Consider the following 26,148-nt stretch of genomic DNA (forward strand, 5'->3'; position numbering starts at 1 on the left):
AATGAATATGATTACCGAATCATTAAATTGATATTTCTTTTAATCTCCAGTATTTTAAAGCACCTAGAAGTAAAAATCTAAAATTGTAGAATTGTAACCCATACCAAACTCTGAAATCTGTTTTACAACTAATTGTTGTGCTGTACTTTATACATTTGTATATTTGTTATTTTTCACAAAAAAGTTTACTGTGATAATTAAAAAAAATTTTTATTCCTGCTAGCCGCCTATATTCTGGAACAGCTAGAAGGAAAAATAAGAGAGGATGGTATGGTAGCCCATTAAAAACTCTGGAATCTGTCCTGTAAGTACTTGTTGAAGACTGTTTTGAAAACTATTGCTTTTTTCTTTCTTTGTTTCGTATATATGTTATTTTATACAATTTTAAAAGTTCAAAAAAAAGCAACAGCAAAAATTGAGGACTTAACTGCTCACCTGAGGAACTTGAGAAAGAACAGAAATCTACCACTAAAGCAAATAGAAGGAGAGAAATAACAAAGATTAAAGCAGAGTTAAATGAATGGGAGAACAAAAGAACAATAAAACCCAAAAGTTGGTTCTTTGAGAAAATCAATAAAATTGATGGGCCACTAGCAAGGCTGACAAAGAAAATAAAAGAGAGGAGGCAAATAAACAAAATCAGAAAAGAGAGGGTGGTCATTACCACAGACCCTGAAGAAATTTTAAAAAATCATAAGAGGATATTATGAACAACTATATGCCAACACACTAGACAACTTAGATGAAATGGACAAATTCCTGGAAACACACAAACAAGCTACACCGACTCTAAAAGAAACAAATCTTAAACTAATAATGAACAAACAGATTCAATCAGTCATCAAAAATCTTCCTACAAAGAAAAGCCCAGGGCCAGGTGGCTTCACATGGGAATTTATCAGACATTCCAAAAAGAACTAAGGCCAATCCTGCTCATACTTTTCAAAAAAATTGAGGACAGTGGAACACTACCTAACTCATATTATGAAGCTTACACCACTTTAATGCCAAAACTGTGTAAAGATGCTATAAGAAAGGAAAACTACAGACTGATCTCCCTAATGAATATGGATGCAGGAATCAAACGAACTTCCTTAACATGATAAAAGGCATATATGGTGGGGATGCGAGGGTACTTAGATGGTAGAATTCTCGCCTGTCATGTGGGAGACCTGGGTTCAATTCCCAGCCCACACACTTCTCAAGCAAACAAGCAAACAAATGAAAAACCAAACAACAAAAAAACTCAACAAATGGTGCTACAATAATGGAATACTCACATGGAAAAAGAATGAAATGTGACCCCCCACCATACAACTTACAAAGAAAAAAAAAGACATATGAAAAACCCATAGCCAGCATATTTCTCAATGATGAGAGGCTGAAAGCTTTCCCCTAAGATGGGGAATGAGACAAGGATGCCATCTGTCACCACTATTATTCAACATTGCACTAGAAGTTCTAGCAAGAACAATCAGGCAGGAAAAAGAAATAAAAGGCATCCAAATTGGAATGGAAGAAATAAAACTCATTATTTGCAGATGATATGATACTATACTTGGAACACCCAGAGAAATCTACAACAAAGTTACTTGAGCCAATAAACAAATTCAGCAAGGTGGCAGGTTATAAAAATTAATGTGCAAAAATCAGTAATATTTCTATACACAAACAATGACCTAACTGAGGAGTCAATTAAGGAAAAACTTCTATTCAATATAGCAACTAAAAAAAGCAAGTATCTAGCAATGAACTTAACTAGGGATGTAAAGGACTTGTACACAGAGAACTACATAACATTGTTAAAAGAAATTAAAGAAAATCTAAACAGGTGGAAAGACATTCCATGCTCCTGGATAGGAAGGTTAAATGTAGTTAAGGTGTCAATTTTACCCAAATTGATCTACAGATTCCATGCAGTACCAATCAATATTCCAACAACCTACTTTCAAGAATTGTAAAAGCTAGTTACCAAATTCATCTGGAAGGGAAAGAGACCCCAGATAGCTAAAAGCATCCTAAAAAAGAAGAATGAATTGGGAGGATTAACACTCCCTGATTTTAAAACTTATTATAAAGCCGCAGTGGTCAAAACAGCATGGTACTGGCACAAAGACAGAGAAGCCTTGACCTGTGGAATCAAATTGAGAGTGCAGAAATAGACCACCAAATCTATGGTAAGCTGATCTTCAATAAGGCCCCCAAATCCACTGAACTGGTACAAACTAGTTTTTTCAATAGGTGAAATGTTGTGGGTGTCCCAGAAGGAGAAGAGAGGGGAAAAGGAATAGAAAGACTAATGGAGGAAGTAATCACTGAAGATTTCCTATCTCTTATGAAAGATAGAAAATTACAGATCCTAGAAGTGCCCCAAACAGAATAGATCCAAATAGACATAGTCCAAGACAATTACTAATCAGATTGTCAAATGTCAGAGAAAAAGAGAACTTTAAAAGCAGCAAGAGAAAAGCAATCCATCACATACAAGGGAAGCCCAATAAGACTATATGTGGACTTCTCAGCAGAAACCATGAAGGTGAGAATGCAGTGGTATGATATAGTTAAGAGTCTAAAAGAGAAAAACTGCCAGCCAAGAATTCTATATCCAGCAAAATTGTCCTTCTAAAGTGAGGGGGAATGCTCACCTCGGCAGCACATATACTAAAATTGGAATGATACAGAGAAGATTAGCACGGCCCCTGCGCAAGGATGACATGCAAATTCATGAAGCATTCCATATTTTTTAAAAAAAGAAAAAAAATGCGGGGGAGACTAAAATATTTTCAGATAATCACAGAGGATTTGTGATTAAGAGATATACTCTGCAAGAATTACTAAAGGGAGCACTACAGACAGATAGAAAAAGGCAGGAGAGAGAGGTGTGGAGAAGAGTGCAGAAATGAAGACTATCAGTAAAGGTAAACAGAGAAAATGTTAGATATGACATAAAAATCAAAAAGACAAAATAGTAGAAGAAAGTACTGCCTTTAAAATAATAACATTAAATGTTAATGGATTAAATTCCTCCAATCAAAAGACATAGACTGGCAGAATGGATTTAAAAACTGGACCCAGGGCAGGCCACAGTGGCTCAGCAGGCAGAGTTCTCACCTGCCATGCCAGAGACCCGGGTTCAATTCCTGGTGCCTGCCCATGCAAAAACGAACACACAAACAAAAAAAAATCAGGACCCATCTATATGCTGTCTACAGGAGACTCAATTTAAACCCAAGGGAAAAAATAGGTGGAAAGTGAATTGTTGGGAAAGATATTTCACACAAACAACAATCATGAAAGAGCAGGAGTAGCTGTACTAATATCCAACAAATTAGACTTCAAATGTAAAACAATTAAAAGAGACAAAGAATGACACTATGTATTAATAAAAGGAACAATTCAACAAGAAAGCATAACAATCATAAATATTTATACACTGAGCCAGAGTGCTCCAAAGTACATGAGGCAAACATTGACAACACTGAAGAGGGAAATAGACACCTCTACTGTAATAGTTGCAGACTTCAATTCCCCACTCTCATCAATGAATAGAATATTTAGACAGAGGAATCATAAAGAAGCAGAATTTGAATGATACAATAAATGAACTAGACTTAACAGATGTTTAAAGAATATTACACCCCACAACAGCAAGATACACATTTTTCTCAAGTGCTCTTGGGGCATTCTCAAGTATAGACTATATGCTGGGTCACAAAGCAAGTCTCAGCAAATATAAAATGATTGAAATAATACAAAGCATTTTATCAGATCATAATGGGATAAGGTTGGAAATCAATAAAAGGCAGAGGGCCTGAAAATTCAAATATATGGAGGCTAAATAACACTCTTAAATAACAAGAGGATCCAGGAAGAGATTCCAAGAGAAATCAGTAAATATCTCAAGACAAGTGAAAATGAAGATACAACATATCAAAATTTATGGGATGTAGCAAAGGAAGTTTTAAGAGGGAAAATTATTGCCTTAAATGCCTAAAAGAAGAAAGAGCAAAAATTGAGGAATTAACTGTTCACTATGAAGAACTAGAGAAAGAACAGCAAACTAACCCCAAAGCAAACAAAAGGAAAGAAATAACAAAGATTAGAGCAGAAATAAATGAAATTGAGAACATGAAAACAATCAAGAAAATCAACAAAACCAGAGCTGGTTCTTTGACAGAAGCAATAAAATCAATGGAACATTAGCTAGGTTGACAAAAAAAGAGAAAAGATGCAAATGAATAAAAGCAAAAATGGAAGAGGGGACATAACCACTGACCCCACAGAAATGAAGGAGATGATGAGAGAATATTATGAGAAGCCACAGGCTAATAAACTAGACAACATAGATGAAATGGAAAGCTTCCTAGAAAGGCATGAACAACCAACATTGATTCAAGAAGAAATAGTTTCCTTGTAAGTGACAAATACTTTTCTCTTGCTGCTTTATGAATTCTCTCCTTTATCTTTGGCAGTTGACAGTCTGATTAGAATGTGTCTCAGAGTGTGCCTATTAGGGTTTATTCTTTTTGGAGTATGTTGGGCTTCTTGGATTTGCATCTTCCTGTCCTTCATAGGAGTTTGGATATTTTCAACCATTATTTCACCCAATAATCTTTCTGAGCCCTTTTCCCTTCTCTTCTCCTTCTGGAACACCCATGATGCATGCATTTGCATGCTTTGTGTTGCCAATTATTTCCTGAGAACCTGCTCAAAGTTTTCCATTATTTTCTCCAACTGTTCTTTTGTCTGTTTGAACTTGGGTGCTCTGGCTTCTGGCTCACTCATCCTTTCTTCTTTTCAAATCTGCTGTTGTGTGTCTCTAGTGTGTTTTTAATTTTATCTGTTGTGTATTTGTTTCCCGTAAGATCTATTATTTTTCTTTGAGTGCTTTCAAATTCCTTTTTATGCTCAGTGAGTTTCTTCTTAATATCCATTATGTCTTTAGCCATTTCCTTGAATGAATTTAGATGTGTTTGAACATCTTGGTCGCTTCATGTTGTCCCCCAGGCCTCATAGGCTCTGATCACTTTTTTTTCATTCTTTTATCTTTCTGCTCTTCAGACTGAATAATTTCGATGATCCTGTCTTCTAGTTCACTATTATTTCTTCTGCCTATTTAAATCTGCTGTTGAACCCCTTGAGTATATATTTTTATTTCCATTATTGTGTACATCATTCCCCAAATTTCTGTTTGGTCCCTTTTTTGAAATGCAATTTTGTTGAGGTATATTCACATACCATATAATCCTTCCAAAGTATACAATTGAAGGCTGACAGTTTCATCATATAGCTGTGCATTAATCACCACAATCAATTTTAAAACATTGTTATTATTTCAAAAATTAAAGAAAACAAAAACCCCAAACACCCCAAAACCCTTGTCTCCCCGTTATTATTTTTTAAGAGTTTTATTCACACACCATACAATCCATCCTAAGTGCACAATAAATAGCTCTTGGTATAATCACATAGTTATGCATTCTCCACTACAGTTAATATAAGAACATTCTCATTTCTTCGAAAGAAAAAAATCCCATACACCTTATATCTTCCTATTATTGACATTTAGCTTAGGTAAATGGGCCAATGTTAATGCAAGAATATTTCATTGTTACTATTAACTATAGACCTTATTTGTATTAATTGCACTTTTTCTGTTTACCACCCTATTATTAATACTTGTAATAATGATGTACATTTGTTCTGATTCACGTAAGAATTTTCCTATATTTATACAAGTAACCACCATCATGGTCCACTATAGATTTCTCTAAGTCATACAGTCCCAGTTTTTATCCCTTCTGAAGACATAGAGACCGCTAGCCTCCTCTTGCAGCCATACTCATGCTCAGCTTTGTTAGTTACGATTATAGTATTTTTAAGAGGGACCAAATATTTTAAAATATCTTAAAAATTCTAGTTTCTCTTTTTGTTCATTCATCATCTGCCTGATTTCCTTTAGCTCAATGTCCACATTTTTCTTTAGTTCATTGAATTTATTTAAGAAAGTTAACATAACATCTTTAACTAGTTGTTGCAATGTCTGTGTGTCACATAGGTACCCAAACTTCCAGGGAAATACCATTTACGTATTTAGCACAAACTCTCAAAATATAGAAATAAAAATTATAGCTCTGGACTAAATGTGACTGCTATAGAACATTAAAATTTAGGCCCCAATTTACTTATAAGTATTTTCTAAATGTGACCATACAATATTTGCTGTTTTATTTCTGGATTGTTTTCACATAATGTCCCCTAAGTTTGTTCACATCATTGCATACCTAATGACTTTGTTTCTTTCTGTAGCAGCACAATATTTAACCATATGTATAAACAACAGTTCGCCATTCAACTTCTCAGTCAGTGTACACTTCAGCCACATCCATACATTGGACATAATGTATAATGTCCAAACTCAACAATCCATGCTTCACATTATCCTCACTTAGTTGTGCAATCATCAACACTCTCAATTTTAGACAATTTTCATTGCTCCCAAGAGAAAAATACTCTATAAACACACCCTCACCAAATAGAAAATCCAGACCTCCCCTTAGTGCTTGTACTTACCCCCAATTATTTACCACTGGGATTGTTATGACACTGTTGCTGTCTTCCTTTTGAACATAGCCCATTGCATGCAAAAGTAGTTTCCCCCCTTATATCCCTGTATTATTTACTCTTTGTACAAGATTCATACCTTTGAAGTATTTCAGGCAAGAATTTATTTACACTTGTAATGTTAATCTGTGGGATACATGACTCTTTACAACCCCTTTCAATCAAGTTCAAATTCCATATGGCAATATTACTTACAGACCCACCAATTCACTGCCTTCACTTCTACCCATTCCCTTACATTAAGAGCAACCTCATTAGCTAATCATTCACCAATCTCTAGCTTGCTTGTATCTCTAGGCCCCATATATTCTGTTTTATAAGCTTCAGAGTTTACCCTTACCAATGTCATGTAGTACCTATCTTTTTGTGCCTGACTTACTTCACCCAGTACTATTTCTTCAAGGTTGGTCAATGTTGTCATATGCTTCAGGACGTTATTTTGTCTTACTTCTGTATAATATTCCATTATATGTACGCACTACATTTTTTTTAATCCACTCATCTGTTGATGGGCACTTGGATTGTTTCCGTATTTTGGTGATTGTGAATAATGCTACTATGAACATCAGTATGCAAATGTCTGTGACACTGCTTTCAGCTGTTTTGGGTATATACCATGTAATGCCATTGCTTGGTCATAGGGCAACTCAATATTTAGTTTTCTAAGGAACCTCCAAACTCTTCCATAACGGCTATACCATTATGAATTCCCACAAGTAGTGCGTAAGTGTCCCAATTTCTCCATATCCTCTCCAACATTTGTAGTTTCCTGTTTGTTTAGTAGCAGCCACTTTTATAGGTGTGAGGTGATGTCTCATTGTAGTCCTGATCTGCATTTTCCTTATAGCCAATGAAAATGAGCACCCCTTCACATGCTTTTTAGCCATCTGTATTTGCTCTTTGGAAAAATATCTACTTATATTTTAGCCCCCTTTATAACTGGGTTATTTGTTCTGTTGTTGAGTTGTATGATTTCTTTATGTATACAGGATATCAAAATTTATCCACTATGTGAGTTCCAAATATTGTCTCCCATTGTGTTGGCTATCTCTTCTCCTTTTTGGTGAAGTCTTTTGAGGTGCAAAAGCATTTGATTTTGAGGAGTTCCCATTTATCTATTTTTTTGAGATGTGATTTGTGCTTTGGATATAAAGTTTAGGAAGCTACCACCTATTACTATTTTTTTTTTTTTTTTAGCCATCCACACTGCCTATTTAATAAGCACATTGGTATAAAAAAAATAGACCCTCCATTTCACCTCTCCTCTCACATTTCTGAAAAATGAAGTAAGCATTTTAAACTGAAAAAGAAAGAAGGAAGGAAAGGAAGGAGAAAGGAAAAGAGGGCGGGAGGGAAGGAGAAAGAGAGATGGAGAAAAAGAGAGAGAAAGAGAGAGGGAAGGAGGAGGAAGAAGGGAGGGAAATGAGAGCAGGAGGGCACCGTGTTCCCCATCTGTCCCGAAAGTCTTCATCCAGATCATGGTAGAGCAAAATGTCAGAGGAAATTGCCTTGGCTTTCGGCCTTCGAGCTGATCACTTCTTGGCCTGCAGTCCAGAGCCACTCATTTGGCTCTCCTGAGCCTTGGCTTTGTCAACTGAAATGCAGATGATAGCGACCTCTTAGGAAGATGCGAGAAGGTAAGAGAACCCACGCCTATCACTATTTCTTGAAGATGTTTCCCTACATTTTCTTCTAGGATTTTTATGGTATTGGTTCTTATTTAGGTCTTTGATCCACTTTGAGTTTATTTTTGTATAGGGTGTAAGGGAAGGGTCCTCTTTCATTCTTTTGGCTATTGATGTCCAGTTCATTTCACATAATGAAAGCTTTACTTCTTCCTTTATGATTTGGATGCCTTTTATTTCTTTTTTCTGCTGGATTGCTTTAGCTAGAACTTCTAGTACAATGTTGAATAACAGTGGTGAGAGAGGGCATCCTTGTCTCATTTCTTGATCTTAGGGGGAAGGCTTTCAGTCTCTCACCATTGTGTGTGATGCTTGCTATGGGTTTTTCATATATGACTTTTATCATATCGAGAAAGTTACCTTTGATTCCTACCTTTTGGAGTCTTTTTATCAGAAAATCATGTTGAATTTTGTCAATGGTTTTTCAGCATTAATTGATGATATGATTTTTCCCTTGATGTTCTTGTATTGAACCACCCTTGCATTCCTGGTATAAACCCCACTTGGTCATGGTGTATAATCCTTTTAATGTGTCCTTGGATTCAATTTGCTAGTATTTTGTTGAGAACTTTTGCTTCTATATTCATTAGGAAGATCAGCCTGTAGTTTTCCTTTCTTATAGTGTCTTTACCCAGTTTTAGTATTAGAGTGAGGTTAGTTTCCTAAAATGAGTTAGATAGTGTTACTTTTTCCTCAAGTTTTCGGAAGAGTTTGGGCAGGAGTGGTGTTAGTTCTATTTGGAATGTTTGATGAAATTCCCCTGTGAAGCCATCTGGCCCTGACCTTTTTTTTTGTTGTTGGAAGATTTTTGATAACTGATTTAATCACTTTACTTGTGATCTGTTTGTTGAGATCTTCTATTTCTTAAGTTAGTGTAGCTTTTTCATGCATTTTAGGAATTTTTCCATTAACTCTAAGTTGTCTAGTTTGTTGGCATATAGTTATTTATAGTATACTTATGATATTTTTATTTCTTCAGGGTCCATGATGATGATTCCCTCTCATTTCTGATTTTGTTTATTTGCATCCTCTCTCTTTTTTCCTTTGTCAGTCTAGGTAGGGGTCCATCAATTTTATTGATTTTCTCAATGAACCAACTTTTGCTTTTATTGATTGTTTCTATTGTTCTTTTGTTCTCTTAATCATTTAATTTTGCTATAATCTCTGTTATTTCTCTTCTATTTGCTTTGAGGTTAGTTTGCTGTTCTTTCTATAGTTCTTCTAGAAAAGAGGAGCTATTAAGCCCTCAATAATTGCTCTTTCTTTTTTTTTAAAATATAGGTATTTAGGGCAATAAAGTTCCATTTCAGCATTGCCTTTTTCATGTCCCATAAGTTCTGATATGTCATATTCTCATTTTCATTTGTCTCCAGATAGTTACCAATTTCTCTAGCAATTTCTTCTAGGACCCACTGATTGTTCAGAGTGTGTTATTTAATCTCCACGTATTTCCAAATGTTCTGGTTCTTTGGTGGTTATTGATTTCCATATTTATTCCATTAAATTGGAGAATGTACTTTGAATAATTTCAATTTTTAAAAAATTTACAGAAATCTTTTTTGTGCCCCAGCATATGATCTATCCTGGAGAATGTTCCAAAAGAACTAGAGAGGAATGTATACCCTGGTGTTTTGGGGTGTAATAGTCTATATGTCTGTTAGGTCTCATTTCTAATTTATGAAAGCATTTAAGTTCTTTACTTCCTTGTTGATCCTCTGTCATGTTGTTCTATCTATAGAGGGGAGTGGTGTATTGAAGGCTCCCATTATTGTTGTTGAAACATCTATCACTCCCTTCAGTTTTGCCAATGTTTGCCTCATGTACTTTGCAGCTCCTTGATTGGGAACGCAAGCTTTTATGATTGTTATTCCTTCTTGGTGAATTGTCCCTTTTATTAATATACAGTGTCCTTCTTTGTCTCTTATGATGTCTTTATATTTAAAATCTTTTTTTTTATTGGTATTAGTATAGCTACTCCTCTTTCTTTTGGTTACAACTTATCTGGGATATCTTTTTCAATCCTTTCACTTTCAATCTTTTTGTATCCTTGGGTCTAAGATGAGTCTCATAAGCAGCATATAGATGGATCATATTTCTTAATCCATTCTGCCAATCTGTATCTTTTAATTGGTGAGTTTAGTCCATTAACATTCAAAGTTATTACTGTAAATGCATTTCTTGAATCTATCATCTTATCCTTGGTATTTGTCAGATCTATATATTCTTTTCTGTCCTGATCTTTTTATCTGTTAAGTTACCCTTACTGGTATTCTTTATTTCTGTGTCCTCCTACAGACCTCCCCATTCCTGTCTTATTTTTTTTTCAGCCGGCAGAATTCCCTTTAGTATTTCCTGTAGGGCCAGTCTCTCATTAACAAATTCTCTCAGCCTTTGTTTGATTGCAAAAATGTTAATCTCTCCCTCACTTTTTTTTTTGTTTTTTTTGCATGGGCAGGCACTGGGAATCAAACCTGGGTCTCCAGCATGTCAGGCGAGAATTCTGCCACTGAGCCACCATCACACTGCCCTCTCCCTCACTTTTGAAGGGCAATTTGGCTGGGTACAGAAGTTTTGGCTGGAAGTTGTTCTCTTTCAGGATTTTAAATATATCATACCGCTGCCTTTTGGCCTCCATGGTGCTTGTTGAGTAGTCCAAACTCAGTTTTATGTTATTTCCCTTGTATGTAGTAGATTTCTTTCAGGATTTTCTGTTTCTCTTCAACATTGGACAGACTGATTAGTATATATCTTGGAGTAGGCTTATTTATATTTATTTTATTTGGGGTTCGTTGGGCTTCTTAGATTTGCATATATATGTTTTTTATGACTGTTGGGACATTTTCCCCCATTATAGCCTCAACTAATCTTCTTAGCCCTTTACTATCGTCTTCTCCTTCTGGGGCACCTATATTCTTGTATTTGTGTGCTTCAGGTTGTTTATCATTTCCCTGAGATCCAATTCAAATTTTTCCATCTTTTTGCCATTTTTTTTCAATCAATTGTCATGTCCTTTAGCTTGTTTATTGTTTCTTCTGTCTCTTTAAATCTGCAGTTCTGTGTCTGTAGTATATTTTTTATTTGGTCTGCAGTATCTTTCATCTCTGTGATATCTGCTGATTTTCTATTTATTCTTCAAATTCTTCTTTATGCTCTTCTGGTTTCTTCTTGCTCTCTTTTATGTCATTAGCCAACCCATTGAATTTATTTAATAGAGTTGTATGAACATCTTTGATTAGTTGTTGCAAAGTCTGTGCCTCCTCTGGTGTTTTAATTTGGTCATTAGGCTGGGCTATAACTGTCTGCATCTTCATATGCTTTGTGATTTTCTGTTGCCTTCGAGGCATTTGATTACCTTGATAGGGCTACTTTGGAAATGGATTGCCTTCTGTTGTCTAAAGTTTTGTATTTGCACGATAGGCATGGGATGGGTCACAGGGACTAGGGTGGGGTGCAGCTCATGCAGTCCCCACAGTGCAGATGCAGTACATGGCATGGGGGACATGGAGGCAGGGCATGTCAGAAGGCAGATTGCACGGCCTGTATGGTGTGCAGGTTACCAGTGCGTGGTGGGGTGTGGGGAGTGGGAGGGTGGAATGTGGGTGCCTGGGGGTGTGTGCCCAGGCAGGATGAGTATGCACATACGCATGAGGTATGGGGTTTGTGAGGATCAGGGGTGGGGTTCGGCTCAGGGGTGGTGGTGGGACGAAGGTGTGCACTTTGGTGGGGGACAGGGTTTGGGTCCACTTTGGTGGGGGCTGCGGGGTGTGAGTGTGGGGAGGGGGGTGTAGGTTGTATGCAAAGGTGTGCTGCACAGAGTGGGCAGGGCATGGATGTGCACGAGTGCATGCAGGGTGGGCAGGGTATGGATGTTTGAGCATGTGGTGTGCAGGGTTGGGTTCAGGGGGTGGGGTGTGTGTGCCAGGGGCGTCAGAGTGTGGGTATGTGTGTGCCTGGGGTAGAAGGGTGTGGGGCGTGGATGTGCATGTGAACACGTATGTGGCAGGCAGTTTATGGGTGCTTGCATGTATGGTGTGCGAGGTCGGGTGCAGGTGCAAGGTTGTGGCAGGGCTGTGCAACTGTGCAGGGCACAGGTGGGGGGCAGGGCACAAAGCAAGGTGGATTGCTATGTGCATGTGAATGTGTGTAGAGGGCTTGGGGCTAGGGGGCAGTTGCAGGGGATGGGGTGCTGTGGTGTGTGTGTGTGTGTGAATAAGGTACAGGGCTGGGGGTGGTGGTGGTCCAGGGCACGGATATCACATATGCAAGGGAGGTGGTACTCCCTTGCATGGGGTGTGGAGGGGATGGGTAGTGTGCGTGGTTGTGGCGAGTTCTAGGAGCTGCAGCTTGGCTTACTTCCTCATCCTTGCCTCCCTGTCTATGCACTCCTGAGGGCTCCTGGCCTCCATTTGGAAAGGGGCACATTAGACTCTTTGCATTAGCTGGATGGTCTCTGGTTCTCTTCATCTCAATTCCTCAGCTTTTTCATCCAGGACCTCACTGTGTAATGTAGAAGACCCTCTGAAGTCATTGGCACCATGGAACTGCTGTCCCAGTTATTTTTCTGTCACCTTTCTAGCTGTTCCTTGGAGCAGGTATAAATTTGGCTTATCCTATTACACCAACTTTACAGAAGTTTGTTGTCTTATTTTGTTCCTTTGAATGGACTCTTTCTGTTGCTATGTTTTATCATCTTTTGTTGAAATCTAGGCAAATACATTGATATGTTAACTCTGGAAGTCAGATTCCCCTTCTTCCCCAGGGTTTTATTATAGATTGGCTCTTTTATTTTCATTGCTTACTGAACCTATAGAATAGTCCTTTGTGAACTATTAAGTTCTTCTCAAATAGCCCCAAGCACGCATCTTGCCCTGGGCATGGGCAAGTATTGTGCAACTATTTCTTCCCCCAAAAAGGAGTTCTTCTTCCCAACTTCTCCTTTCAGGGCCCTGGGCTGTACTTTGTCTCAATTACAGTTTTCCACCCCAGGCAGTTGCTATCAGCTCACCTCTGCTCCATTGCTCTATTCCAGCTTTCTGCCCCGATTTTCTGAACTGACTCATCTTCCTTTTTTTGCCATACCTTTCCTCACTGACTCTGCCCTGCAGCTCCAGTTCCCTTTCCTAAGCTGCTGCTCTATTCTGGGCTAATTCTGATTTAGGGGAGCCAGATATGTGTCCTGACTCAGTCTTCCACAAACCAGTTGTGGGGGATGTACAAAGATACCCAATGTTTTCGTTTAGGTGTACCAATAATCGGGCCCCAGAGACCCACCCTTGAATGCATGCAGGCAGCCAAGCTGCCACCATGGGCCACACAAACTGCCACACAAAACTAAGAAGGGGAAAGAGCCTCTCTTGTTTTTAGAATTTTTTTTTCTGATTCAGCATTCTCTGAGCTGTTGCCTACCCTCAACCATCTTCCAGAGTTTTGAGGAAAGTTGATTCTGACAGATTCTGGCAGTTTTGTGATGTTTCTAGAGAGAGTTGTTTGCAAGGGGTGTCTTACTCACGATCTTGATGTCACTGCTTGTTAATGACTTGAGTTTTACCCTGTGAGTTCTGACCTCCTGAACTACGATAAATTTGTGTTGTTTTAAGACACTGAGTTTGTCATAATTTGTTACAGCACTAATAGAAAATTAATACAGTTACCAAGCTGGTAAGTGGTAGAACTAAGATTTTAAAATTAGGTCTACTGGGTTCCAAAACCACTGCTTTACCACTATGGAAATGTGGTTCTTTTAAAGAAATTGTGTTAGCAAATGTGGAAGGTAAAAAGCTGGGAAAATCAAGAACAGCTTAGGGAAACTGAGCCTATGATCTGTTGCTCAAAGGTAACCTCTTCTACATGACCATTGTTTTTCATTTCAATAGTTATAAAGTCATTTGGATTAAAAAGTACTCTTTTCTCATTAATGCAAATATGGCTGGGAAGATCTAAAGGTCACTGACACTTTAGGATGGATTAAGTTTTCTCCTATCCCTTGGTGATAACAACTGCGATGTGGAATTTTGAATTTGAATTTTAGCAGTGCCTTCAATGTCTTAACCTAGCAAGCATTTCCAAACAGGGAAAAAAACCCCACTTAGGTAGGGGTGCTTAGCTGGAAGGTTCTGAAACATCACCTGAGATGCTGCTACCAATGCACATCCTTCTCTGAGGTTAGTCAGGACACCAATAAAAAAATGGTGTCCTGACTAAGTTCACTAAAAAAAGTGAACTTCTCAGGGATTTTGCTCTCATGTTTCTAGTTCCAATCCTAACTCAACAACCACAGTAATCCCAAGGATCTGGGGGGAAATGAAAATTAGTTTTTCCTCACAAATAAGCTTAAAGCCCTTTCCTTAATTTAAAGGAGCATTTCGTGTGGGAATGTATTTTGGGTGAGATCTTCAAACACAACCTACAGGGCTCCCAAAGAAGAGAAAAGATCTTTTCTCTGTTTAGCTCATTTTGGGTATTAGATGTTCCATGAAGCATGAATTAAAGAATACAAAGGAAAGGAGGATATTTATATTCCTTTATTTGTTTCTCATCCTCACTAAATGATATGACAGATTTCTTCTCCCCCCCCCTTTACAGAATGTATGATGCTGCCACCAACACTGCCCCATATTTATACTAATAGATGAAAAAAACTGAAAACACAACCAGGGTAGTTTAGAAATGCAGGTAGAAGGGATGGGTGATTTAACAAAAGTGACACTGACGAATTTTTTTACAACACTATAATTATAAAGTTGAAGGCACATCCTTAGCAGAAATATAACTAATTACATGTTTATTGAAAAACAAACTACTGAATACCTTCACTACAGTAGATGAATATTGCACAACATCGTCCACTGCTATTTTGGGTACCAAACAATGTTTAACAATCTTTAACTGATAATATAAGGTTGAGACGCCTGGTTTTGGCTATAAAAGGCATGCATTATCAATGCCATGAAAGGTGCTCTTTTTTTTTTTTTTAACTGGACAGGGGCCAGGAATCGAACCCAGGTCTCCGGCATGGCAGGCGAAAACTCAGCCCGCTGAGCCACTGTGGCCCGCCTGAAAGATGCTCTTTTAATTGAAGAATAAGAATTCATGCTTTGTACTTTATCTGGTTACTCATACCTGATTGAGGGACTGTAGAAAGTTAGTGTAAAAGTAGATAATAATATGGCATGAGTTTATATTTTCATATTTAGTAAAATAATACTTTTTTAAAAATAGAAAGTAGAAAAAATAAAACAAACAAAAAATCAAAAGGAAGTGATTCCAGGTATGTTTTTATTCTTATTAAAATAACCAGTAACCAGATGCCTCACCTCAAGAATTTAACAAATAAAGTAAAATAAATATTAAGAAAACTCATTTTAAAGCAAGATCCATGAGTAATGGAAAAAGTTTCTCTGACAACACACATTCTTGATTTTAAACTGTTTACAGAAAAGATATGCACACCTAAGTTTTTGAACTGTCTTGTCTGCGGTATGTTAACCATTCTGTATATCTGAATAATTTTTAAAAAGTTAAAGCACTATAAATTTATTTCTTCACAAGGCAGCAAATTTTGCCTTCTAAAATGTTGATACTAACCATGGAAAAATAACATTTCTACTTTCAAAACTGACAACCATACTTCTTTAGACTACTCTATAACACAAAATACTCTAGTTATGTTTTAATCTTTGAAATTCAAAAAGGCATCTTTGGATATTTAAGATAAAAGGTATCCCATAGTTTAGTGTGAATCAGCTTTGGATACCAAAGTGTTCTTCTCTTCAGACTGAGGGCATGGTTGCTGAGTGACACAGGAGAGTGATAAAGGAATAAAGAAATAAAGTACTTCAAATATAAATCCATCTGCCTTCTGTATGGTCATATATATGTGTGTGTGTATGTACATGTATGTATGTAAGTGAATAAACACACATAAATACACATATTTATAAAATCTGTTCTCACTAGCAATTAGTTACTAGTAAGCTAGTTATTAACTGAAAGCAATGTTTTTTTATTCCTTCTATATATTACCTCACTTGCCTGTGAAGAAAGCTTCTCTCTGGAACTAATGGGAGTTCATGATTGCAAAAGAGCCTTGTGGTAAAAAATTCAAATGTGCCTACAGATATTTAAAATGGGACTCATTCTAAGTAGCATGTTCTCTGTTTTGGCGAGGCTGAAATTATATACTTGATTATTCCGAGGAGTAGGCTGCTAATCCCACTGTCCTACAATATGCATATGGAGCCAAGAGGAAGACACAAATACACATAACACTACTATCACTAGTACTACTATTAGTTGTGGTAGTAACTGGCTAATAATAGTGGCTGGTTATGTTAACCTGCTTCACAAAAAGAGCTGCATCTTCTTTTCAATTTGGCTCTGGAGTGAGAAAAAGCTGTAATATATATCAAGTGGTTTTTTTGTTTTTTTTTTTTAAGAAGAAACAAGCTGTAGTATGATGGGCCACTGGAAATAAAATAAGAAATGAATATTAAAACCCAAACTAGAAGCATGGAAGATGGCATAGGCCTTGGTCTGAAAAAGAGCCTAGACATACAAACTCATTCATATTTCATTAAAATGGGTTTGCCTTTCTAGACTAATAGCACCTTCATCAAAAATTTGCAGTTGTCAAGATAGGTGAGATAACAATTAGAGCTTTTCCAAATCTGAAAAGGTAGCATGGAATAATGTTGTAAACTCTTTTGTGTCTGTACATCAAAGGGTAACAGAGAAAGTGGGTAAGAGAGGAAGAACCTCACCCCATACTCCTACCACATGATTTTAGACTCTGCTCTATAAAAGTGATTTTTTTTATATGTATTACTGACATCAAGGGGAGAATGCAATTAACAATAAGTAAGTACAAATTCTGTGCCAGGCATTGTGCTAATAGCTTTACATATGGCAATGGGAACATAATGTTAGGAATTTACTTATGAGTTCTCTTCACTATATGATCTGCATATGAAATCTATCCTTCAATTTACAAGGAATTTTAAAAAGTGATATAAGTATCAGTTCTCTGATCAGTTTATTAACTCCAAGGGGAAATTCTAATTCAGATGAAGATGAAATGAGCTCCTAAATTTGCCAAACACAGTCACTAGCAAGTGAAAATATTTTAAACTAAGGAAAAATAAAGATTTGGCTAAAAGGTATCACAACCTAGGAAATTCTAATTTTTGTATTACAGTTTATTATTTTTGGCTGTAAAAGCAGCTTTGTGTAATAGCATTATTTTAAAGATGTTTTGAGGTTATCTTAAATGCTAAAAGATAATTAAAATCTATTAAATTATATACACTAGCTAAGAGCCTGTATTCTGTCCAAAAACGACAAAGTTAGTGAATCAAGAAAATTTTATATGACCCGTATATGTTAAAGATGGTAGTGTTAGTGTTAATCTTTGAAAAAAAATCAGTTATGGAAGAGGCTCAAAATCTTTAAGTTTCTGGACTGAGTGTGGTAGAGAGACTACACTGATAACTTTTTAAATAGCTAAACAGCAGGAGGGAAGTAAATGCTTACACAGAGCTAGGAAGGTTACAGAAGGAATTTAATATAGTTTTTACAACAGTGGAAATACGGGAGGCAGGGAAACCTATGGACCAACCCTCATGTTTCTTTGAGCTACTAAATAGAAAAAAGAACAAGATACTGAAAAAGTTGTTGGGTTATTTTTTTATCAGTGGAAAACCACTAAACCTGGCTCACTAATGAAAACACATTGGAGCACCTAAGAAAGCAATTCCAAGAACAAAGCTGCAGGGGGAATGAGGGGGAAAGAAAGCCTGTAATAAGTAAGGCACGTCTATTGTCAGTTTCTATTGTTTCCCTTCTAAAACTAGTTATTTATATAGTGCTTTAAAAATCATTGCTCCCCAATCTGGCAAGGATAAGGACTCAAGAATCTCTTCAAGGTCATGCTCTCAAATTTTCACATTTTAATTATACTCTTCAGGGCCTCCCTCCCTTCCTTTCTTCCTTTCTTGTCAAATAAAAAACCTGACTATCACTTTAGCAGCAATTCAGCAATCTTTAATTGTAGTCTTGCTCTAAATCATACTGCTTTACCTTATCTGTTGCTAATGAAAACAAAAAAAAGTTTTATATTGGAAAGTCATTTTAAATAAAGCTAGAATGAGAGCTGATGTCCTGTAAAAAATATTTTTTTGCCATAAGACCAATGTAACTCAAATAGAATCCCTAAAATCCTTCTATAATATTTTGAAAAGTTAAGATGACTTCATGAATGCTCTGTCAGTGCACAACAAGTTCAACTAGTACTATTCTCTGTAGCCTATTATAATGCAGTGTCATCATCTTCCCTGAAGTCTTCCACCAGGAGTGAGTGCTTATCAGGTTCACTGATAACAACGCTGTTTAGGGAACGTTTATCAGACAGTAATGAGTTTATGGAGGCTCTACTATAATTAACAATACGGTCCAGCAAACCCAGTTTAGGAGAACTTCTTGAGGTGTCATCTATTCCAACATGAACGCTGATTTCTGAAGGACTCTTCTGTCCTATCTGACTCTGGGCATGCAGTTCATAATTCTCATAAGTTGGCTTCCTGTAACTGGACACATGAAAAAGTACACTAGTTTGAAATAACCAAAAGTGAACTAGATGCTTGTTACATTCAAAAATGAAAGAAGGAACTTTGCCTGTATGAAATGTAATAAGATGTTCACGGTGCTAGGAAAGTAGTTTAAAATTAATTGTGTGGAGTCACATAATCAAAGAAATACTAGATTTTACCCCACTCAGTACTTGTGGTTGCTATGTATAAACTACAATAAGAGTTTATTATTAATAAGGGCTTATTATTAATAATAAGGGCTTGGATTTACCATTGATCAATACAAGAATAAAACCTACCATGTGGGTGATAAAAGGAATATAAAACAAAACTTAAGGAAGCTATCATACTCACAGTTTAAGGAAGAGAGAAGAAAGTACTACTGAAACAGATGAAGCAGCCATTGCAGCAGATCCCATCCAAGGTTGCAAAACCAAACCAATTGGCATAAAAACCCCTAGGAAACAAGTTTGGATTAGATAAAGTATATAGTACTAAATAGATGACCAATGAGTTTCTTATATGCATATACAAATCACTTTCTTTTTTGCTATTTCCCCCGTTGATGGAGATTTAGGTTGCTGGCAATTTTTCACTAGAATGCTACTGTGCACATTGTTGTACATGTTTCTCTGTGCATGTGTGTGAGAATTTCTCTAGGTAATATAACTAGGGGTGAAACTGTTAGGTCAAAAGATGGACACATCTTTAACTTTAGGTAGATTTTCCTCAATCACTCACCAAAATGGCTATACCAGTTCATGATCCTACCAATAGTGTATGAGAGCTCATGTTTTACAAATTCATAAAGACATAGTTTTGAGACATTTTAATTTTTGCTAATACAATGGAGTCTTACTATTCTTTTACATTTTTATCTGCTTATTTCTATGTTTTACTTTTCTATGGTGTTCATATATTACTTGTATAACTTTTTTTAAAAAAATCATTTGCTCCATGAATTAATGTCACTGGACTTCCATCATTCTATTGCTCTTTGTCCCCTCAGCACGGTGTGTCCATGTTGATAAATAGATTTCTAATCATTCTCAGGTCATTTTTATATCTTTCTGTGTTAGCTCTCAGACCACAGAGAACAAGAAGACAGTGATAACTATTTCTCATATGTCATTACTAACTCTTACCAAAACCCTAGGTACAAGAGATTCTCAGATGTGTATTAAACAATTCTAAATTGCTTTTCCTTGGTCTCATTTCTTCTCTTAATCTCTCTCACATCAGGTCTGCCAACTTAATGGTAACAGTGGTTGTGTATGAATAGTGGGAATAAACATAAATTTGTTCTATTCAACAAAAAAATAAATGAATATATCTGTGGTGATGGCTCAGTTTTTGTTTTTTTTTTGTTGTACTGTTTTTGTTTGTGGATAGAAATGTTCTTTAATAAAATAAAACTACTGATAGGAAAAAATAAATGAATAAGTATATATGTGTGTGATAGTGTACGGAGATGAAGCAAATTTGCAAAATATTATCAATTGTGAATTTAAGTGAAGGGTATAAAGGTTTTCATTGTGCCATTTTCCCAATGTTTACATAGGTTTGAAAGTTTTCCAAATATAAAGCTTGAGGGAAAAATAAAATAAACATTAAATTCATATGCATTCTTAAACTGCAATGAATAATGATGAAAATTAAAATTAATGATTTTAATATTACCTCTCACCATGCCACAGGCAACATACAAAAACTAATCTCAAAACTCATAAGACAAAAACTTTCAATATGATAGGTCTCTAACGATTTCAAAGGGTAAAGCTATACTAGTTAAGACTCACATACCAGCAGCTATGGGAATTCCAACCAGATTATAAATTAGAGCAAAAACAAAATTTATACGAATCCTCTTGACTGTCTTCCGTGATAAGTCAATACTTGCCACTACATCCAGAAGATCATTCTGAGAACAGAAATATTTGTGATATTAACGATAAACTTTAACTAAACAAGTCACATCGCATTTGACACTGTGTATACTGAACATCATGTGTACCTTAGAGTAATCTGTGCATTAAGTACAAATATCAGACATTGCTAAAAATCTGAGTCAGCCTTGGGAAATGTTTTTTAGAAAATTTTCTCAGGGTTCTAAAGACACTTTTAGGTGCTGCAATGGTGGCTTAGTGGTAGAGGCCTTGTCTACCATGCCAGAGACCTGGGTTCGATTCCTAGAGCCTGCCCATGCTAAAAAAAAAAACCAAAGACCAAAAAACACAACACTTTTAGGTTTGTATGCTGGTACAGTGATTAAATCCCATTAAAATAACCTCGGAAAATAATTTCTCAAGATAATTTTATTGTAAGTACATTCCTAAATATTATTCACTTTAGGACATTGTAATTCTCATTTGCTTAATTGGACTGAGAAAGACAGGAGGTAATTAGTAAGACTTCTCATACTCTGGCATCTTGGGATTGAGAAAGCCTTCTTGACCAAAAGGGGGAAGAGAGAAATGAGACAAAATAAAGTTTCAGTGGCTGAGAGATTTCAGAGTTGCAAGGTTATCCTTGAAGTTAATCTTATGCATTATATAGATATCCCATTTTAGTTTATGGTGTATTGGAGTGGTTAGAGGGAAGTATCTGAAACTGTTGAACTGCATTCCAGTAGCCTAGATTCTCTTGAAGATGATTGTTTACCTATATAGCTTTTACAATGTGACTGAGTGATTGTGAAAACCTTGTGCTTGACATTCCCTTTATCCAGGGTATGGACAGATGAGTGAAAAAATAAGGACAAAAAATAAATAAATAATGAGGGGTGGATAAGGGGTAAAAAACAATTGGGTAGATGGAAATACTAGAGGTCAATGAGAGGAAGGGGTAAGGGGTATAGGATGTATGAGTTTTTCTTTTTTCTTGTAATTTCTTTTTCTGGAGTGATGCAAATGCTCTAAAAATAATCATGGTGATGAATATACAACTATGTAATGTTATTGTAAGTCACTGATTGTATACTTTGGATAGACTGTATGTGCATGAAGATATATCATAAAAATATTAAAAACCAAAAAAATAAAAAAGAAAAGACCTCCCTTATTCCCACCCCAAATTCTCAGTCCTGATGGGTGCGAGCATGGAAATTAAAAGGACAGAACTTATGTGTTCAATATACTTTATGACACTGTCACTGACCATGTAGGGCATTTCACTCTCTTCAAAGGTCAGGCCACAGGACTTACCCTTATCAAAACCACATCAGCTGCTTCAATGGCTACATCTGTGCCTGTGCCAATGGCAATCCCAACATTAGCCATTGCCAGCGCTGGGGAGTCATTGATTCCATCTCCTACCATTGCTACCCGTTTTCCCTCCTCTTGAAGTTGCTTCACCTTAGCAACCTTGTGGGAAGGCAGAACTTCAGCAAATACCTTAGTAATGCCAACCTACATTAGGAAAAAGAAACTCAATTCATTTCAGGAAATATTACTAAGTATCTGAAACATTCTAAGCAACAACGAGCTCTCATTTTTCACCTATCAGATGTCTAAATTATAAAGACTAATAATGTCTAGGTTAGTAAATATATGGAGAAATGAGCTCTCTTACATAATTGTTGGTGTAGATTGGTATTGCCTTTTTTTTTTCTTTTGGTATTATTTTTTTGAAGGACATTTGGCAGCATCTATCATATTGTGCTTATCCCCTGGTCCAGCAATTCTATTTCTAGCTGTATTTTGGACATATGTGAACACATACAAAAAGATGTACAAAAAGTCTGGGAGAGTAGGACTGGACTGGGAATATGGGAAAAGGGTAACAAACTTTTAGCTTTATTTCTTTCTGTATTTTTTAAAGAACAAGAATATATTCATACATTACTTGCATTATTTAAAAGAAGAGGGGAAAAGGCAGGCCAAAGTGGAAAAGAAAAATATGAGGAAAGTTCTAGAGGTAAGGCAAATTTAGGGATCAGTAGTAGAGAAATGATATGTCAAAGTGGTACATTAGGAAGACTGTTTCAAAGGCAGTACTTGAGATGGACTAGAGAGTGAAGTGTGTAAAGCTACTGCTGTGTTTACGCATAAGACAATGAAAGCCTGGTTTAGGCTGGCAGCCCTGAGGATGAATATGAACAGCATTTCAGGAGAAGCAATAGAAACTGGTATGCAATGTCAGTCCAATATCCCACAAACAAAGAAAACAGCTTTTTACTCAAAATAATAACACCCAAAGCCCAAAGTACTTTCAGCAGGATATACCAATTCTTCTTTAAGGAACCAGTTAAGGCCATTCAATGATAATGAAAATAATAGATAATATGAACTCTTTTAGAGTCCGAAGGCAAGAAAGAAAATATATATGAGGAATTAGAAGTTACCACATACCCCCACCCCAACAACTAAGTAAATCAATTTACCTGAGACGCAATAGATCTAGCTGTTTTACTGTTGTCTCCAGTCATCAGAACTACTTCTAAACCCATAGATTTCAGAATATGAACAGCCAATTCTGCTTCAGGCTTCACTGTATCAGCAATGGCTATCAACCCACACAGTTCATCTAATATAGTAGAAGCAGAAAAAAAGTTTTAAATATCAAGAAAGCAAAATAATATTCGGACTTAAAATTTCAGAAATAAATGAATTTTATTGTTGTTTATCACTTAAGTCAAAATATCTGAGTCCACACAGACTTTATACCACAAATCTTGCAACAAACCTCTGTATATGATTATCAGAATTTCACAGACTGAAGTAGGGGTTACGAACGAGGATAGTAATAAGAAAATGAAAAGAGAGTCCTCACTGGATACTGAAAGACTCTTCTTTCCTCAAAAAAGTATTTGCCAATAACCTGAAACCCTTTAGCTAACTTAAAACCAAATAAAATTGAAAAGGTGTTTTTGCTTTTTTTTTAAAAAAAACAAGTCTAATACCTTTTTACTTTCTAAGGTGGTGGGAGGGTAGAGACAAAAATGGCATTTCACGGTGGGCAAAAAATCACTTCAAGTATCTCTTTTATTCTACTTACAAAAACAAAAGTAAAATGTTATTTTCTGCTTTTTTCCTGAACCCAAAGATACCACATTCATACTTAGCAAGGTTTATAAACGTTGGCTCAATCTCATAGTTAGAAATTTACTCTAAGAGATAATTTAACAAAAGACAGCACCTAAAATCTCAAAGATGTTTCTTGTACTGTTATTTATAGTAGCAAAATATTAGAAATAGCCTACATTTTCAACAACAGGGGAACTATTAAGTCAATTGTGGTATTTAAGTTTAATAAATAACGCAACATTAAAATAAAGTTATGTAGCAACATTAGAAAATATGTATAATCAAGTAATATAAAGCAGAATAAAATAATATGTATACAAGGGATTTTAATATCCCTGGCACCATGGGATCAACACTGCCATCTTGACCAAAAAGGGGGAAAGAAGTTTAACAAATAATATATCTGTGACTGAGAGAGTTCAGAGTCAAGAGGCTACTCTGGAGGTCACTCTTTTTTTTCCCCAATTTTTATTAATAAAATCAATCAACATACCACATGAACATTCTTAACATATGAACATTCCAGACTTGGTGTGCAATCAATGGCTCACAATATCATCACATAGTTGTATATTCATCACCATGATCATTTCTCAGGACATTTACATCACTCCATAAAAAAAAATAAAAAGAAAAAAGAACACACTCATACATACCATACACCTTATCCCCCCCTCACTGACCAGTAGTATTTCCCTTAACCCAATTTATTTTAACATTTGCTCCCCCTATTATTTATTTTTAATCCATATTTTATACTCATCTGTCTATACCGTAGATAAAAGGAGCATCAGATACAAGGTTTTCACAATCACACAGTCACACTGTGAAAGCTGTATCATTATACAATCATCTTAAAGAAACAGGGCTACTGGAACACAGCTCTACAGTTTCAGGCACTTCTGTCTAGCCACTCTAATACACCTTAAACTAAAAAGGGGTTATCTATATAATGTGTAAGAATAACCTCCAGGAAAACCTCTCAACTCTATTTGAAATCTCTCAGCCACTGACTCTTTATTTTGTCTCATTTCTCTCTTCCCCCTTTCAGTCGAGAAGGTTTTCTCAATCCCTTGATGCTGAGTCCCAGCTCATTCTATGATTTCTGTCCCACGATGCCAGGGACAGAACCCTGGGAGTCATGTTCCACGTAGAGAGGGGGAGGACAGTGAGTTTGACTGCCGTGTTGCCTGAGAGATAGGCCACATCTGAGCAACAAAAGACGTTATCTGGGGGTGACTTTGAGGCCTAATTTTAAGTAGGCTTAGCTTATCCTTTGCGGGGATATGTTTCATATGAAGAAACCCCAAGATTAAGGGTTTAGCCTATTGATTTTGTTGTCTTCACTGCTTGCAAGAATATCAGGCCTTCTCCATGTGGGGAAGTTGAATTTTCCCTCTTTCTCACCATTCCCCCAAGGGGACTTTGCAAGTACTTTTTTATTCACTGTTCAAATTACTCTGGGATTTACCAGGGCATCTCTCTGGACAAACCTACAAAATCTCATGCCTTACTCAAGGTTCCATGTACTTATAGTGTTCAATTAAACTGTCCGTATAAGTTATATTAGGAGATGCACTAGTCAAAATATAAATTTTGTACCAAAGAAACATTTTATTGCTTTAGTCTCACATATAAGTTAAAGTTTTAAAATAGGAATTATTATTCTCAACACCCGGCAACATTGACATTCTTTTATTTTTCCTCATACAAAAACATGTTTTAATTTGTACATTTAATCACTGTCCTTGTATACTCTAGGCATTCCTAGATTATACCATCTCAGTCTTTATCGTCTGTCTCTAGTAGATTTGACTGCCTTATCAAAGATCAATTGTCCATAGATGAGAGGGTCTATATCTGAACACCCTATTTGATTCCATTGGTCAGAATATCTATCTTTATGCCACTACCATGCTGTTTTGACCACTGTAGTTTTGTGATATGCCTTAAAGTCAGGTAGTATGATACCTCCGATTTCATTTTTCTTTCTCAGGATATTTTTAGCTATTCAGGGCATGCTTCCTTTCCAATAAATTTGGTGATTGGTTTTTCTATTTCTAAAAAGTAAGTTTTTGGGATTTTAATTGGCATTGCATTGAATCTATAAATCAATTCAGGTAGAATTGACATCTTAACTATATTTAGTCTTCCAATCCATGAACACAGTATTCCCTTTCATTTATTTAGGTCTTCTGTGACTTCTTTTAGCAATTTCTTGCAGTTTTCTTC

At 36.2% G+C, this 26,148-nt stretch overlaps 1 protein-coding gene and 1 non-coding gene across 5 annotated transcripts in view; one reads left to right on the forward strand and one right to left on the reverse strand.

Annotated features, from left to right (window-relative positions):
- Nucleotides 1-2,637: 2,637 nt before the first annotated feature.
- Nucleotides 2,638-2,744, forward strand: LOC143672225 (U6 spliceosomal RNA). The gene has a single exon (XR_013169694.1). It is a non-coding gene; the product is annotated as a U6 spliceosomal RNA (small nuclear RNA).
- Nucleotides 2,745-15,221: 12,477 nt separating this feature from the next.
- Nucleotides 15,222-26,148, reverse strand: part of ATP7A (ATPase copper transporting alpha) — a 320,386-nt gene continuing 309,459 nt past the window's right edge. For all 4 annotated transcript variants that reach the window (XM_077144962.1, XM_077144963.1, XM_077144964.1 and 1 more), the window contains 5 exons: nucleotides 23,274-23,416; nucleotides 22,096-22,299; nucleotides 20,696-20,813; nucleotides 19,247-19,349; nucleotides 15,222-18,889 (listed from right to left, as the gene is read on the reverse strand). In XM_077144962.1, the coding sequence (XP_077001077.1) occupies nucleotides 18,613-18,889; nucleotides 19,247-19,349; nucleotides 20,696-20,813; nucleotides 22,096-22,299; nucleotides 23,274-23,416 (845 nt within the window). In that variant the 3' untranslated portion in view covers nucleotides 15,222-18,612. The remainder of the gene's footprint in view (nucleotides 18,890-19,246; nucleotides 19,350-20,695; nucleotides 20,814-22,095; nucleotides 22,300-23,273; nucleotides 23,417-26,148) is intronic.

This window comes from Tamandua tetradactyla, chromosome X (assembly GCF_023851605.1).
Source record: "Tamandua tetradactyla isolate mTamTet1 chromosome X, mTamTet1.pri, whole genome shotgun sequence".
NCBI classification, from domain to species: Eukaryota; Metazoa; Chordata; class Mammalia; order Pilosa; family Myrmecophagidae; genus Tamandua; species Tamandua tetradactyla.